General features: G+C 43.9%; 1 protein-coding gene across 2 annotated transcripts in view; it reads right to left on the bottom strand.

Annotated features, from left to right (window-relative positions):
- Rhobtb3 (Rho related BTB domain containing 3) overlaps positions 1-10,543 on the bottom strand; it is a 55,295-nt gene extending 44,752 nt beyond the window's left edge. The window contains exons 1-3 of one of the 2 annotated variants that reach the window (XM_013349634.2): positions 10,308-10,543; positions 9,984-10,209; positions 5,383-5,569 (exon numbers count right to left, since the gene is read on the bottom strand). In XM_013349634.2, the coding sequence (XP_013205088.1) occupies positions 5,383-5,569; positions 9,984-10,209; positions 10,308-10,309 (415 nt within the window). In that variant the 5' untranslated portion in view covers positions 10,310-10,543. The remainder of the gene's footprint in view (positions 1-5,382; positions 5,570-9,983; positions 10,210-10,307) is intronic. The other variant, XM_005356557.3, reaches the window with a different exon arrangement.
- Between the last annotated feature and the right edge of the window lie 2,966 nt (positions 10,544-13,509).

Genomic DNA, 13,509 nt, shown 5'->3' with positions numbered 1-13,509 from the left:
AAAAAAAAAAAGAACCATAAAGAGAAAAATGGTGGGCTGCTGGTAGCTGAAGCCAGAAGGCAAGTGACCCTTGAAGACCAAGGAAAAGCACGAGGTTCTTCAAGCAATCCAAAGAGACTGTTACAGAAAACGGGAATTGTGTCTGACTTGTTCAAGAAGTAGTCAGAAGCAGATCACGAAAACCTTTGCATTTCAGATAAGAAGTTTACAACTCAAAGTTACTCCTGTGACTACAGACTCTGGATAAGAAGGAAAGCACTAACAGGAAGCGCTGGTTCAAGATGTCATTTCTGGCTTCCCTGGAAGGACCTGCAGTGGTGTGCATCCCAGAATTCACCTGCGCATGTCTGAGCATCATCCTTACCAAAAGGTATCTGAGCTGCGAGAGCAAGGTCTAAGCATTTGTCGTCTTCTAGGAGGTAAGGTGCTGAAAACTGACAGGAGCTAGCCGAATAAGATGCCTTCTTAGATATGGATCATATCTAAAATGCTGAACTTTAAAAACAAGTCCTTATTAATCATAAGAATTGGGAGGGGCAGAGAAAAGCGGAAGCTACTTATAGAGGAAAACCAACCAACCACAGAGCAGGGACAAAAGCTTACACTAGAGCAAGCACTGTGCAGCATCAGAAGGGAGTATATAAAATAATGGGCTGAATTCTTTTAGAATGTCCTTGTCATGAAGTTTCCCTCCACCAAGCAAAAAAAGAAATTGGGGACCAAGTGTGGATTAAGCACTAGAGAGACAGGATAACTAAACAGTATTTATGTCTTGAATTGAAAAAACCAACTGTAAATCACATAATTGGAACAAGGAAGAAAATGCAAATGTAGATATTTTAAATAGTGCAGTAGATAACAGTATGCTACATTCTGGAGTGATCACCACAGTATGGGCCAGAAGTGAATAATAGCCTTATTCTTATGATGGGATATTGAGCAGTCAGGAGTGAAAACAAAAATCCCACGTTACAACGTAGTCTCCAGTGGTTTAGAAGAGAAAATGGGTGTATCTGTGCGTGCATGCTGTGTGTGTGTGATTTATAAATTCTATAATTCAATGTTTTCTTCTTGCCAATTTTCTTAGTTCCTAAAGACTGTAAAGCACACACTGTTCTGCTCTGACTTGTGTTCTGACATGACTACTCTGAGTTTATTCCAGAAAGAACATGAGGCCAGAGGTCAGTCCACCATGAACCTTAAGCTTCAAGGTCTTCTGTAGTTTCTTCAAAAATCCATGGGAGAAAGCTCAACAATGTATTCTCCCACACGGTTACACACTACTGTAAAATTGGCGAAGTAAAACATGATTTGATTAAAATCACTGTCTCTGCTGGGTAGTGCATGCTTTTAATCCCAGCACTTGGAAGGCAGAGGTAGGTGGATTTCTGAGTTCGAGGCCAGCCTGGTCTACGGAAAGAGTTCCAGGACAGCCAGGCCTGGACAGAGAAACCCTGTCTTGAAACACCAAATCCAAACAATCAAAACTGTTTCTCTCCACTCTCAAGTTTGTACTGAATGAGGCCAGACTGAAGGAGCCATCTGTGTTCTGGATGCCACAGTGAATTAACCTCAAGTTCAGAGAGCTGTCGCTCACGGTCTGAGGCACCAACTGTCCTGGTGCTGGAGTGACCACAGTGCAGACACGACATGATGAGGTACCAACTGTCCTGCTGCTGGAGTGATCACAGTGCAGACACGACATGAGGTCACAACTGAGCTGAAATAGGACACAGCATAGGTTCAGGGTTCTGGGGCCAGACAGTGAAGAAATAGGAAAAGACAAAAACTAATTATCACTCTCTTCTCTCTACAGGAAATATTACAAAGTAATTCATATGAAGATATCATCAAAGACTTTACAACCCAAAAGACAAAAGAATTTAAAAAATAAAGATAAATAAAGAAGTGGTAAGTTCCTCAAGACCTAGCTATACCAATTTTAGGCATATACCCAAAAGTTTTGCAATCATGTCACAAGGACACTTGCTCAACTGTGTTCATAGCAGCTTTAAGCCAGAAGGTTGAAACAACCTTGGTGACCCTCAACTGAAGAATGGATAAGGAAAATGTGGTACTTTTACACAATGGAGTACTAGTCAGCTGTAAAAAATAATGACCTCATGAAATTTGCAGACAAATGGATGGAACTGGAAAAAAATCATTCTGAGTGAGGTAAGCCAGACCCAGAAAGACAAGCACAGCATGTACTTACTCATAGGTAGTTATACAGGATAGGATAACCAACCTACAGTCCATAGCCCCAGAGAGGCTAGATGAGAAGGGGCCCATAGAGGGATGCATGGATTTCCCTGGGAAGAGGAAGCAGAAAAAGATCTAGGTAAACTGGGGGCGGAGATTGGGGGATGGTGGGATGGGAACTATAGGGAGCAGGTTGGAGTCAGGATGGAGGGGGAGAGTAATAAAAGAGACATCTTGATAGGAAGAGCATTTTGGATTTAGAGAGAAACCTGGTGCCAGGGAAACCCCAAGAAACCCACAAGGATGACCCCAACTAAGACTCCTAGCAATGGTGGAGAGGGTGCCTGAACTGGCCATCTACTGTAAGCAGATTGGTGACTTTTCCAGTTGCCATCAGAGAGACTCTCTCCAGTAACTGATGGGAACAGAGGCAGAGATCCACACACAAGCACTGCGCTGCTCTCCGAGAGTTCGGAGAAGGAAAGCAGTGAGGGATTTTACCAGCCAGGGCGTTCATGATGGACAAACCCACAAAGACACCTGACCTGAGATCACAGTAGCTCATGGACTCTGGACCAACATGCATGGGGCCGACCAAGCCTTCTGCATGTGTGCAGCAATCGTGTAACTTGGTCTCTTAGTAAGGCAGTGAGAGCAGTACCTCTCCCTGGAGCTTAGCTGGCTTTGGTAACTAACCTGTTCCCCATGCTGGATTACCTGGTCCCACCCCAGCCTAAGGGGAGGAGCTTGGTGCTGCCTCAACTTGAGGTGCCCTGCTTTGCACCAGCCCCCAGGAGGCCTGTCTCTTCCTGAATGGAAGCGGAGGGGAGTCGGGAGTCAATGGGAAAGAGAGGGTACAGCTGGGAGGAGAGGAGGGAGGGAAACGGGTTGGTATGGAAAATAGATGAAAAAATGTTATTTAAATAAATTTTTTAAAAAAGGAGTGGTAAGCTATTAAGTAGAAACATCTTTTAGACTTTTGTAGCATTTGGCAGCTTTGTCACGTTTGAAATTTGTTGTATTCTTTGTGCATTTATAAATAAATATTTGTTTGTTTCTATTTGTTTGCCTGAATGTGTGGATGAAAAATTGTATAAATCTGTGCACTTCCAAATACCTGCGACTTACCCTTTCAGAAAACCAAAAATGCCACCATGAAAGATTAAATGAGGGCCTAGAGAAATGGCTTGGCAGCTAAGAGCACTTGCTGTTCCTCCAGATGGCCAGGTGCAGCTCCCAGCACCCACACTAGGCAATGTGAGGGGATCATATACCCTCTTCTGGCCTTGGAGAGAACTGCATAGGAAATGCAGACATAAACCCATGCAGGCACACATACACACATAAATAAAGAAGAAAAAAAATCAAAACTTTTTTTTAAAAAGGATTAAAAGATGAAGAATTGAAACCAAATAGGGATGGCAACAATGCAATGAGTTTGAGATTTACTTAGCATAAAATCAAACAAGGTACTTAGCTTACTGAATGTGGTTGCTGTGAGAGAAAGAGGTGGGGAGGGGACCAGAAGAGAGGGCAGAGGGCAGAAAAGCCAGGAAACAGTGGCTGTAGTGGGGGGGGGGGGGTGGATGATTGCAGAGAGAACTGTTACTAAATGAAACAAATTTGACACTGTAGGGCTCCCTCTGAAGAACTTCAAACAAAGGCAAGGGGAAAGAAAGCTCGGGAGGCTGGCTGGAGGACTGAAGCCCCAGGCAACCCAAGAACTAAAGAAACTCTTTCAAGAATCATGAACAGGAAAAGAGTTAGAGAAGACCTCCTAAGAAAGTGAGGTGAAGACTGGGCTAAGCTCGTTTTCTCTGTAAGTACTAGTGTGAAAGAAACATAAACCTGCCCTCTGCTTCAGCAATCCACTCCAAGGAACAATCCAAGTATCAAAAGGACAGTGGAGACATAGTTGATGGCACACTCATACAATGGCATAACATACAGCAATTAAATGAGGAGGCAATATATACACACTCCGACTATGCAGCTCTGTGCCGAGTTCAGGAACAGCTGTGACTAATGTCAGAAGCCAGAACAACAGCTCTCACCTGTAATCGCCTGGTGTAGCTGCCTCAGGAAGCCTTCTGACGCCCACAAACATTCTAAACCCTCCTTCATGACGTAGACATTAAGTAAGTTAGACATATTAAGCTGTACTCTCAGTTTAGCCAATCATATGTTCCCTACTGTGCTGGCTAGTTTGCTGTCAACTTGATCCAGCCAGAGATATTTCGGAAGAAGAAACTGCAAATGAGAAAATGCCCTACCAGACTGTCCTGTGAGCAAGCCTGTGTGTGGTACATCTCCTGGGTTGAAGAGTGATGTGGGAAGGCACAGCTGTTCCTTGTGGGCAGTGCCACCGCTGGGCTGGTGGTCTTGGTTCTATAAGAGAGCAGGCTGAGCAAGTCATGAAGAGCAAGCTGGTAAGCAGCTCTCCTTCCTGGCCTCCACTTCAGTTCCCACCTCCAGGTCCCTGCTCTGCTTGAGTTGCTGTGGGGAGTTTTCTCAGTAATGGCCTTTTCCCTGGAAGCATTAACAGTCCCCATGTTGCTTTTGGTCATGTTGTTTTATCACAGCAATGGAAACCTAAGACAATTTTCTATGTCTTAACAATAATAATAAAAGTTGTTTAAAAAAAGAATTAAAATGTAAAGACAGCTTTACTAAGGAAATAACCCTGAGCAAACTTACAAAATGCTACAAAATCAAAACAAGTCCTGAGTTGGCCCTGATATCTGATGATCACAGCAGCAAAGGCAGGGGCAGCAGGAACCCAGGATCCTACTAAGCATGTGGTAATAAGTAGCCCTTTCCTTGGGCAGTGCTGTCAAGTGTTTCCACCTCAGTCTGCCTAACAACCCTGCTCACATGCCACATCTTTTCATGGATAACCTATCCTTGCCCATCAAATGGACCTTAAAAGAGATGAATACGGCTCAAAGTGTCAAAAGAACACAATTACTGACAGACAGTAGAGGAGCAACTTAAGGGAAGATTTACACCCAAAGCGCACGGGGTATGTTTGTGAGCCTCTCCTCAGACACCTGATTACTGTATAGAACAATGAGGTGACAACTGTTCGTTTTGACTTTCAAAATAAAACTGTATTAATCATTAGTAAACGTAGTTTTGTACATACTGCGTGCTCATCATAACAGGAAATCTTGTACTTACCATGTTGCCTGGTCCCAACAGCTGCAATGATCACTGGAACTGAGTTTGATGCTCGTTTAATCACAGGAATATAATTATCCTTCACTTCGTGAAATGAAAACTTGTCATTTACACTGTATTTTATCACAACGATGTCAGCACCCCCAATTAGGTTCCGGGAGGTGTACCAATCACTGTCAAAAATGTCCTAAACAAAAATGCAAACATCACCTTTTAGTTTGTCTTCAAATCAATTCCCAAACTAATTGCCAGATTAGTTATAAGATACTGTCTAAATGTTTAGTGTATGTTAGTCTTGAGAAGGCATGCAAATGTATTTTTGAATACTATGGCGGTTTTAATGAGAATGGCCCCCAGAGAAATTGAATGCTTGGCTCTTAGTTGGTGGAACTGTTCAGGAAGGATTGGGAGCTGTGGCCTTATTGAAAAAGGTGAGTAACTGGGGGGAGGGGAAGGCAGGCTTCGAGGTTTCAAAAACCTAGGCCATTCTCAGGTAGCCTTCTCACTGCCTTATACCTGTGAATCAGACATAAGTTCTTAGCTACTGACCCAGCCCCATGTCTGCCTTCCTCTGCCACATTCCCTACCTGGTGCTCATGGACTTACCCTATGGACCTGTGAGCCCCAATAAATGTTTTCTTTTATAAATTATCTTGGTTATGGTAATAGGAAAATAATAGCAGTAAAATAACTAAGACAAAAGGGTAACCACATAAAATTTAATATGTCTGATGCCTGATAATCTATTTAAAACACTTTTTCTTCACTACCCTAAACAACTATACACTAGTAAGACCCCATAGCTACAGCATTTGTTTGATGAAATGAGCAACCTCTGTCCACTCTCTACACCTAAAAAAGCACTCTATTTTGAAGTTATGCTGATTTTAGTCACTTGCAATTCCAAAGCTGTAACACTGTGCAGTCAAGGTCAGAAGCTTTCCTGTGGCCCAGATAGACACTGCGGGGTTTCTGTGTGTTCTCACACTGTGAATCTTATATTCCTTTTACCTTACACACATTTGAAGAAATTAGTATATAATCTTTAACTTTATATTTGTATAGTACCCATTTGAGCATGGAGAAAATATGACTCTATAAGACACATTGTACATTACAAGGTGTTAATTGTAAAGGCCTGTGTTTGCATTTTATGTATTGAGCTCATATACTCAAAATTCAGGATAAAACTGTTCAGAAATTCTTACTATAAGACTATAGTTAATATTCATATTTAGAACTAGAATCATATGTAATTTATTATGAAACTTAGTTCTATGATAATATCTGCAAAGTTTTGTGAAAATAGCATATAAAGAAAATGCCATCTTAATTTCACTGCCAAATATGCACAAAAAGTTTTCTTCTTAAATTCTAGTTAATGATTAATCATTTCTTTCATGTGGCCTTTTTCTAAGACATAATCAAGTTAGGAAACTGTTGGGTTACAGAATCTTACACTTTGGTATGTGAGCCCAAAAGGAGGTTAAAAGTGTTCAAATCAGCAGGCAAGCGAGACCCATGTGGCAGAGCTGTGAGGCTATGACAGACCCTTGTGAGGAGACCAGCTCTTGTCTTATTTCCAAACCCTCAGCTGCCCATCTCTCAGTAAGCTTATTCAGAATGAGAGCTGCACTGCAGAACTTTAAACAGGGATGTATCATCCAAACCAGAATGGATATAGCGTATTTGAGAGGAGTTCAAAACAACAGAGACAGAAAGGAAACTGAATGGTCAGTGGCAAAGGCAAAGGGCTGAGTGCGGGTTCTGCTACAGTGTTAGGGTGAGGGGAGAACTGAGGACATGGACCCCAAATCACAAACACAGGATATGCAGAGGCAGCACAGCGTGAAAGCTGAAGGGTCACAGAATAGAAGAGTCCGGCACATGGGATTCAAACCAGTCCAGAGAACAAGTTTGAAATCATTTTTTTCATATTCCAAATAGTTCAGAATCCCAGAGTGATTGGAGAGGCAAAACATGGCAGGAGGAGGATTTGGGTATTATTAATTTCCTCTGTGGCATTGAGGATAAAACAACTATAAACACTTTTATTTGTAACGCAACCCACAGCTGCAAACTGTACAAGAAAATATGAAGGCATCATCTCATCTCACAGTTTATCTTTTATTCATCTGTTCATCTGCAGGCTTTTGAGACAGGATCCCAGCGTGTCCCGCACTCACAGCCCTCTCTCCTCTTCCCAGTTGCTGGGATTGTAGGCACGAGCCAGGATGCCCAGCTAACCTGCTTTGGAACATACTTCTAACAGACAGAAAAATAACAATCTAGAAATACGAAATTAAATAATAATATGACTGAAAAAGAGAGAGGTAGGCAGAACTAAGCTATGAACTTCATCTAATCATTTGAATATGTTTACTTAAAAAGCTTCAAGTACACAGAGACAGCAAAGAGGCAGAGCAGGGGTAGCAAGCTACAGAACGCAACTCTGGGAGGGAAATACTTCCAGCTTTCTTCCAACTCCAAGGCAGCGGCGACATTTCTTTTTAAGTTGTCACAGTTCCACTGGTTTCTAGAAATCTAGAGGAAATCCATTTGTCCCACCCCTTGTAAGGCAGTTCCAGCATTTCACTGGGACGTTATGCAACAGCAAACTTGGAGCTACACTGGAGAATCAGATTCATCTTTACAAAAACAAAAACCTGAGTTCCTACAAGGAAACAAGGACTTCATCCTATTCGACTAGTGTGTGCACTGAAAATCCTGCCTTGGTATAAACCTTGACTGACAAGAGCACCTCTCCCATGTTTAATGTAAGCGACACTAAAGCTATAATGTGCACTTTATTGCAGCAGCCAGCACTCTTGAGACTTTACCCTTCAGCACCGCACCAGGAGACGGGAAAACAAGTCTGAGAGAAGGTGAAAATGTACACACACACACTATACATACATACACACACACATACACACACACACACACACACACACACACACACACACACAAATCAGGGCTCTGAGATCAGTTCCTTTTGTTGTCAAAAGTGCTGTGTTTGATATTCTGATTCAGCACGTCTGCCAATGCCAGCTGATTGGTTAAACCAGTGTTCATACTTCTGGCAGAATTTACTTATTATGTTCAAGAGGAAAAAGCAGCACCTCAGAAAAACTCTACATACATAACTCACTATGTCTGAAGACCCATCCTAGTATGGGAAATGGTACCTGGTGACAAACTTGGTATCACAGACTGTGAGCACACAAAACGAGAATTCCCTTAGCACACTATAACAGTCAGCAAGACTACAAAGCGTATTTAATCCATTCTGAAGATTTTTGTTTTATCTATTTCATTTTTATAAAATGAGTGCTCCTTTGCTAAGTGGACAAAGACAGGAAGTAAAGGGTTAACTTGAAACTAGGAGAAATAATACCAATATCCCAAGCCATCTTATTTTATTTTCTCTGTATTTATTTCCTCAATCCACTAAATGTTCATTCAACAGTATGCTGAACAAGTAATACTTTCAGGCTAGAAGCTCTTCCGTAGTAAAGGGCCCAGAGTAAACGTGCTAGCACAGACATCAGCCCACAAGCCCTCGCCACTGGCTTCTTCTGATACCATCATCGCTGCCATACCTGGAGGCTAAGTCCATTCTTTTAATTGAAAAGTCTACTTAAAATTTATTTTAGCACATTAATATCCATCTCCAGTCAAAGAGAGTCTTCCACAATAGGAAAATATGCTCGAGAAAATTTCCTCAGTACTTCTGTTCCAAAGCATTCTATTTCCCCTTAGCTCTGATTCATTTTTTTTAAAAAAACTGCCAGTTTAATGAAAGAATCTCACATAAGTTATGCCCTTACAAGACCCAAAAGTTTCATATGTATTATCTTTAACTGAAACACATACAACTACAATATTAGCAATGAATTACAGGTTTAAAAATAAGCGAAAACATTTGAAATATAGTGTCACTGTGTTGTGAAGATATCTGCAAGTCAAGGAGCTGACTCCTTGGTCCTTTGTCAGATTTCTTTCATTCAACGACCATAAACATGAAGAAAATTTAAAGTGCTAAGTAACATTAATGATACTTCTAATTTATTAATCACTAAAAACAATGGCTAATGCAGGAGTATTTGCATCATTAAAAACTAACCCCCCCGCCCCCGAGGTTAGAAGTCTACAAATGAGCCCTTTAAAATCAGTTCTCACACTCCGTCCTTTCTCCCTTTTTTCCATACTATTTCTGACCTCTCCCGGAAAAGAGTATTTTTGCCTATGTTGGGCGGTAAGGGACGGTATTTATAGCACACATGTCCCTATCCTCCACAGGGTGGAACTTCGTGACCCTGTCCCTTGGTGTTAGCATAGTCAGCTCTCAGTTGTCTACGTGCAGCACCGTAACTGCTCTACATTCCCCTGGGACTTTCTACCCTACAGACTGTTTTGTGACAGGGCTGCTCCACCACCTCCATACTGAAACAAAGGACGAGATTTGCCAAAAATGTTAACTAAAATAAAATAAAAAAATAACCTCTCGCCAGGCAGTCAGGAAAATAGGAAACGAGGGGAGAAAGGATCCAAACAACAGGCTCCTTTGGCCTGCGCACCGCGCAGCCGCTGCCCCTTACCCAGACGGGACAGTCGTGCACCACCAGCTTGACGTTCCCGAACGCACTGGCCTGGTACTCGGTGAACACCGGGCGCGCGACCGTGCTGGCCGCGTTCAGCAACAAGCTGCTCTCGTCCCCCGAAACCAGCGGGCTTCTCCCCAGGTAGGTGCGGATTAGCCCCGACGGCCGGTTATCCTGGTGGAACGTGTCGCCCTCGTTCCCCAGCGCCACGATGTGGATGGACCTGCGGGGCCGAGAGGGGCGCAGTGAGCGGGTGGGCGCAGCCAGGGCGCGTGGCACGTCCGGGACCCGGACGGTGGCAGGACGGCGACGCGTACGTACATGATCGCGGCTGGCAGGGCGGCCTCTCACCGCAGGCAGCTCATCCCCTGCCGCGGCCCTCGCGCGCCTGTACCGCGGTGCTGCCGACGCAGAGCAGAGCCGACCCGGCACGGGCGGCCAGGGGGGCGCGGGCAGCGCTGCGGATCCCCGGTCGCCGCCCCTGGTCGCCGCGCCTCCGCCCCGGCTCCGCCTCCGCCCCGCGTTGACCTGGCCCAGCACGTGTTCCCCCGCCGGGAGTCCGCTGCGCAGGGGAGCGAGCTGCCCGCCGAGCTCTCCTCGCGGTGTCCGGGCGGCGGCCGCGGGACACAAAGGAGCGGTGGTCGCGGGGACGACGCCGGAGCCCCGGAGCTGCTCGCCGCCAATCCGCCTGCAGCAAGTTTGCTCAACTCGGAAGACTGAAACCCGAGCCGGGAGCGGGGGAGGGGCGGTCTGGCCCCACCGGGGACCAGAGGAGAGCCGGGCTAGGGGGCAGCCCCTTGCCAATCCCGCGGTCCTGTGTCCGCGCTGGCCCTCACCGAAAGTGGTTATCGTTTTGTCAGTGGTCAACATGTTCTACAGCGGTTTTGTAAAATCCTATTTGTGAAGAAAAAAAAAAAATAAAGGCAACATTCATGAAGCTGCAGAAAGAGTTCTTTGTTCACGCACCAATTAATTTGCGGATGTCGCTTTGGAAAGGTCATTTACTATTGCAAGCTATATTTGGCATACTTTAACCAAAACTGCGGAATTTGAAGTGTCAGGATTTTCAATGTGATTTTTTTATATAAAAGAAAGTTCTATCAGTCTATTTGGATTCTTTTTAGCACACATTCCAGTTACATTATTTAATAATAGCTCACTAAAAAATAAGGATCGTGTTAATATAAAGATACTTTAGATTCTTTCATGATGACACGCAGAAATAAAGCGTGTGGATGCCCCTTTTAAGGGCCTAAGACTACCTCCAACAGAAAACACTGTGAGAGACTGCTAAAGCTAGGACAGGCCAGGGCTTATCCTGGGGCTCCTCCATAACATTCTCCCAAACACCTCACACACAGTTAAAAGGGTTCATGCTTGTCTTTTTAGTTATTTGCTCTGATTTGAAATTGGGCTTTTTTCCGTTTCTCAATGGGCCTGTTCTGAGAGAGAGGAGGTCTCTGAAGAGGTCCTGGGAAGACGGAGGTAAGTTAGTGGCATCTGGAGTGTCAACAGCTTTTTATTAGGAACCAGCATCGCACGGCTGAGCAGAGCACTAGTTTCGTGTCCACAGGGAAGACTGGACAGGAGACGCGAACTCCTTTTTGTTCCCTAAGATGGCTCTGCCTGTGCTGCCCGGCCACTAGTTTCTACTACTTTAGCCTTCCCGCTCAATGTCGTATGTATCTATGCTCAGAAGGTCACCAACCTGCTCTACACAGGGACTCCAGAACAGCCAGAGTCACATAGTGAAACCCCGTCTCAAATAAATAAATAAGTCCCCTTTGTACCCAAGTACAGTTTCTTTTAGTTTCTGACAATAACCACCCTGAAAGATTCAAATGTGCTGAGCACATTTCCTGCTGAACTACAGGAAACGTAATTTCTCACCATTCCCCTCCAGTGACCCACCAGTCAAACATAGACACTAGAGTAGATAAATAGACAAAGAATGAAGCTTAAATATGATGAACTTTTAAAAAATGTCTTCTCACTATATTGTTCAGGCTGACCTAGAACTCTAGGGCTTACTAAGCAGTCTTCCTATATCAAATTTCCAGAATAGCTTAGGCCATAGATGTTTAATGAATCACGAATTGGCTTTGGTAAATGAAGGTAAAGTTGTCTTGTCCTATACCATGGGTGACCCTAAGGACATCGTGCTACACAAATAAACGAGTATGAAAGGAGGAGTGCTCAATCATCCCAGCTATGAGCTATCTAAAGCTGCTGTGGAATAACTCTTCTGTACACTGTGAAGACATGTTGCTCTCATGTTTAATAAAAAGCTGACTGGCTAATGGCTAGGCAGGATTTTCGGGACAGAGAATGTTGGGAAGAAGGACAGAGTCAGAGAAGACACGATAAGATGCAGAGCAAGCAGGATGGAAAGTGCATACATGAGGTAAACAAGCCTCGGGGCAGCACATAGATTAATAGAAATGGGTCAATTTAAGTTACAATAGCTAGCTAAAAGCAAGCCGAAGCTACCAGCTGAGAATTTGTTATTAATATTAAGTCTCTGTGTGGTTATTTGGGAGAAGCTGCCAGGACACAAAGAAATTGCAGCTACAGAAAGTAGCCAAGGTCTTAGAGATAGGAAGTGGGATAGAGTATCAGGAGCTGCGGAAAGAAAGGAAGCCATTCACGGGTGTAGAGCTACAGTTTGGGAAGATGGAAAAGCTATAGAAATCAGTTATACAACAAAGTGCACATAGCTAATGTGGCTTGTACCAATCACTAAATCATGATTAAGATGGTAATTTTTCTGTTGTTACTTAAACCACAATACAAAACACATAAGAACACACAAAAAAGATACCAGATAGAACTGGAGAGTGAAAGGGGCGGAGACAGCGTTCCTTTTCTCCTCCCCTTTTGAGTGCTTTAACCAGGCCAGGTAGACACGGGAGAGAGTAAGATGGTAAGAAACACAGGACTTACTCCATGCTCTGGGGGAAGCTAGGTCTGACAATATCTCCTAGATTCTCAATGCATTTATTCTCCACATAATATACTCAATCTTTTTGGAAATGTGTTCGGTCCTTGATAATTCTGATATAAGCCCATGTACTCAATAGTTAATAGTGGTACATTCGACGGATTAAAAGATGAATGAATGCCTAGTTCTGTGCTAAGGATCGTTAGGGAGAAGTCCAGAATAGAGCAAACAACATCTTAAAAGACAAGGGAAGCTTGGGTAGATTTGGAGGAAGAGGATGAAAGGGAAGGAATTTAGGAAGAACTGGAGGGCATGGAAACACGCAAGGTGGTGTTCTGAGAGCAGAGGAGAAGTGAATGCTGCTTCAAGCCAGCAGAAAACAGAGCGGGGAAGTCAGATGCGGTGCTGCTCTGACTACAGGCTAGGCATCCCAGTGAAGCCCCTCTCTGAGGAAGTGTCCTGGCTGTAGTGAAGACATGCTAAAGAATTTCTCCCAGGAATCTTTCTGGGAGAAGGAAAGGCTAAAGTGCTGACCAGACAAAGAACTTGTCACCAGGAAGAAATTTCACAAGTTTAGACTAC

Source organism: Microtus ochrogaster, chromosome 19 (genome assembly GCF_000317375.1).
Source record: "Microtus ochrogaster isolate Prairie Vole_2 chromosome 19, MicOch1.0, whole genome shotgun sequence".
NCBI lineage: Eukaryota > Metazoa > Chordata > Mammalia > Rodentia > Cricetidae > Microtus > Microtus ochrogaster.
Note: the sequence above shows the minus strand (reverse complement) of the source record. Positions and strands in the feature narration are given on the sequence as shown.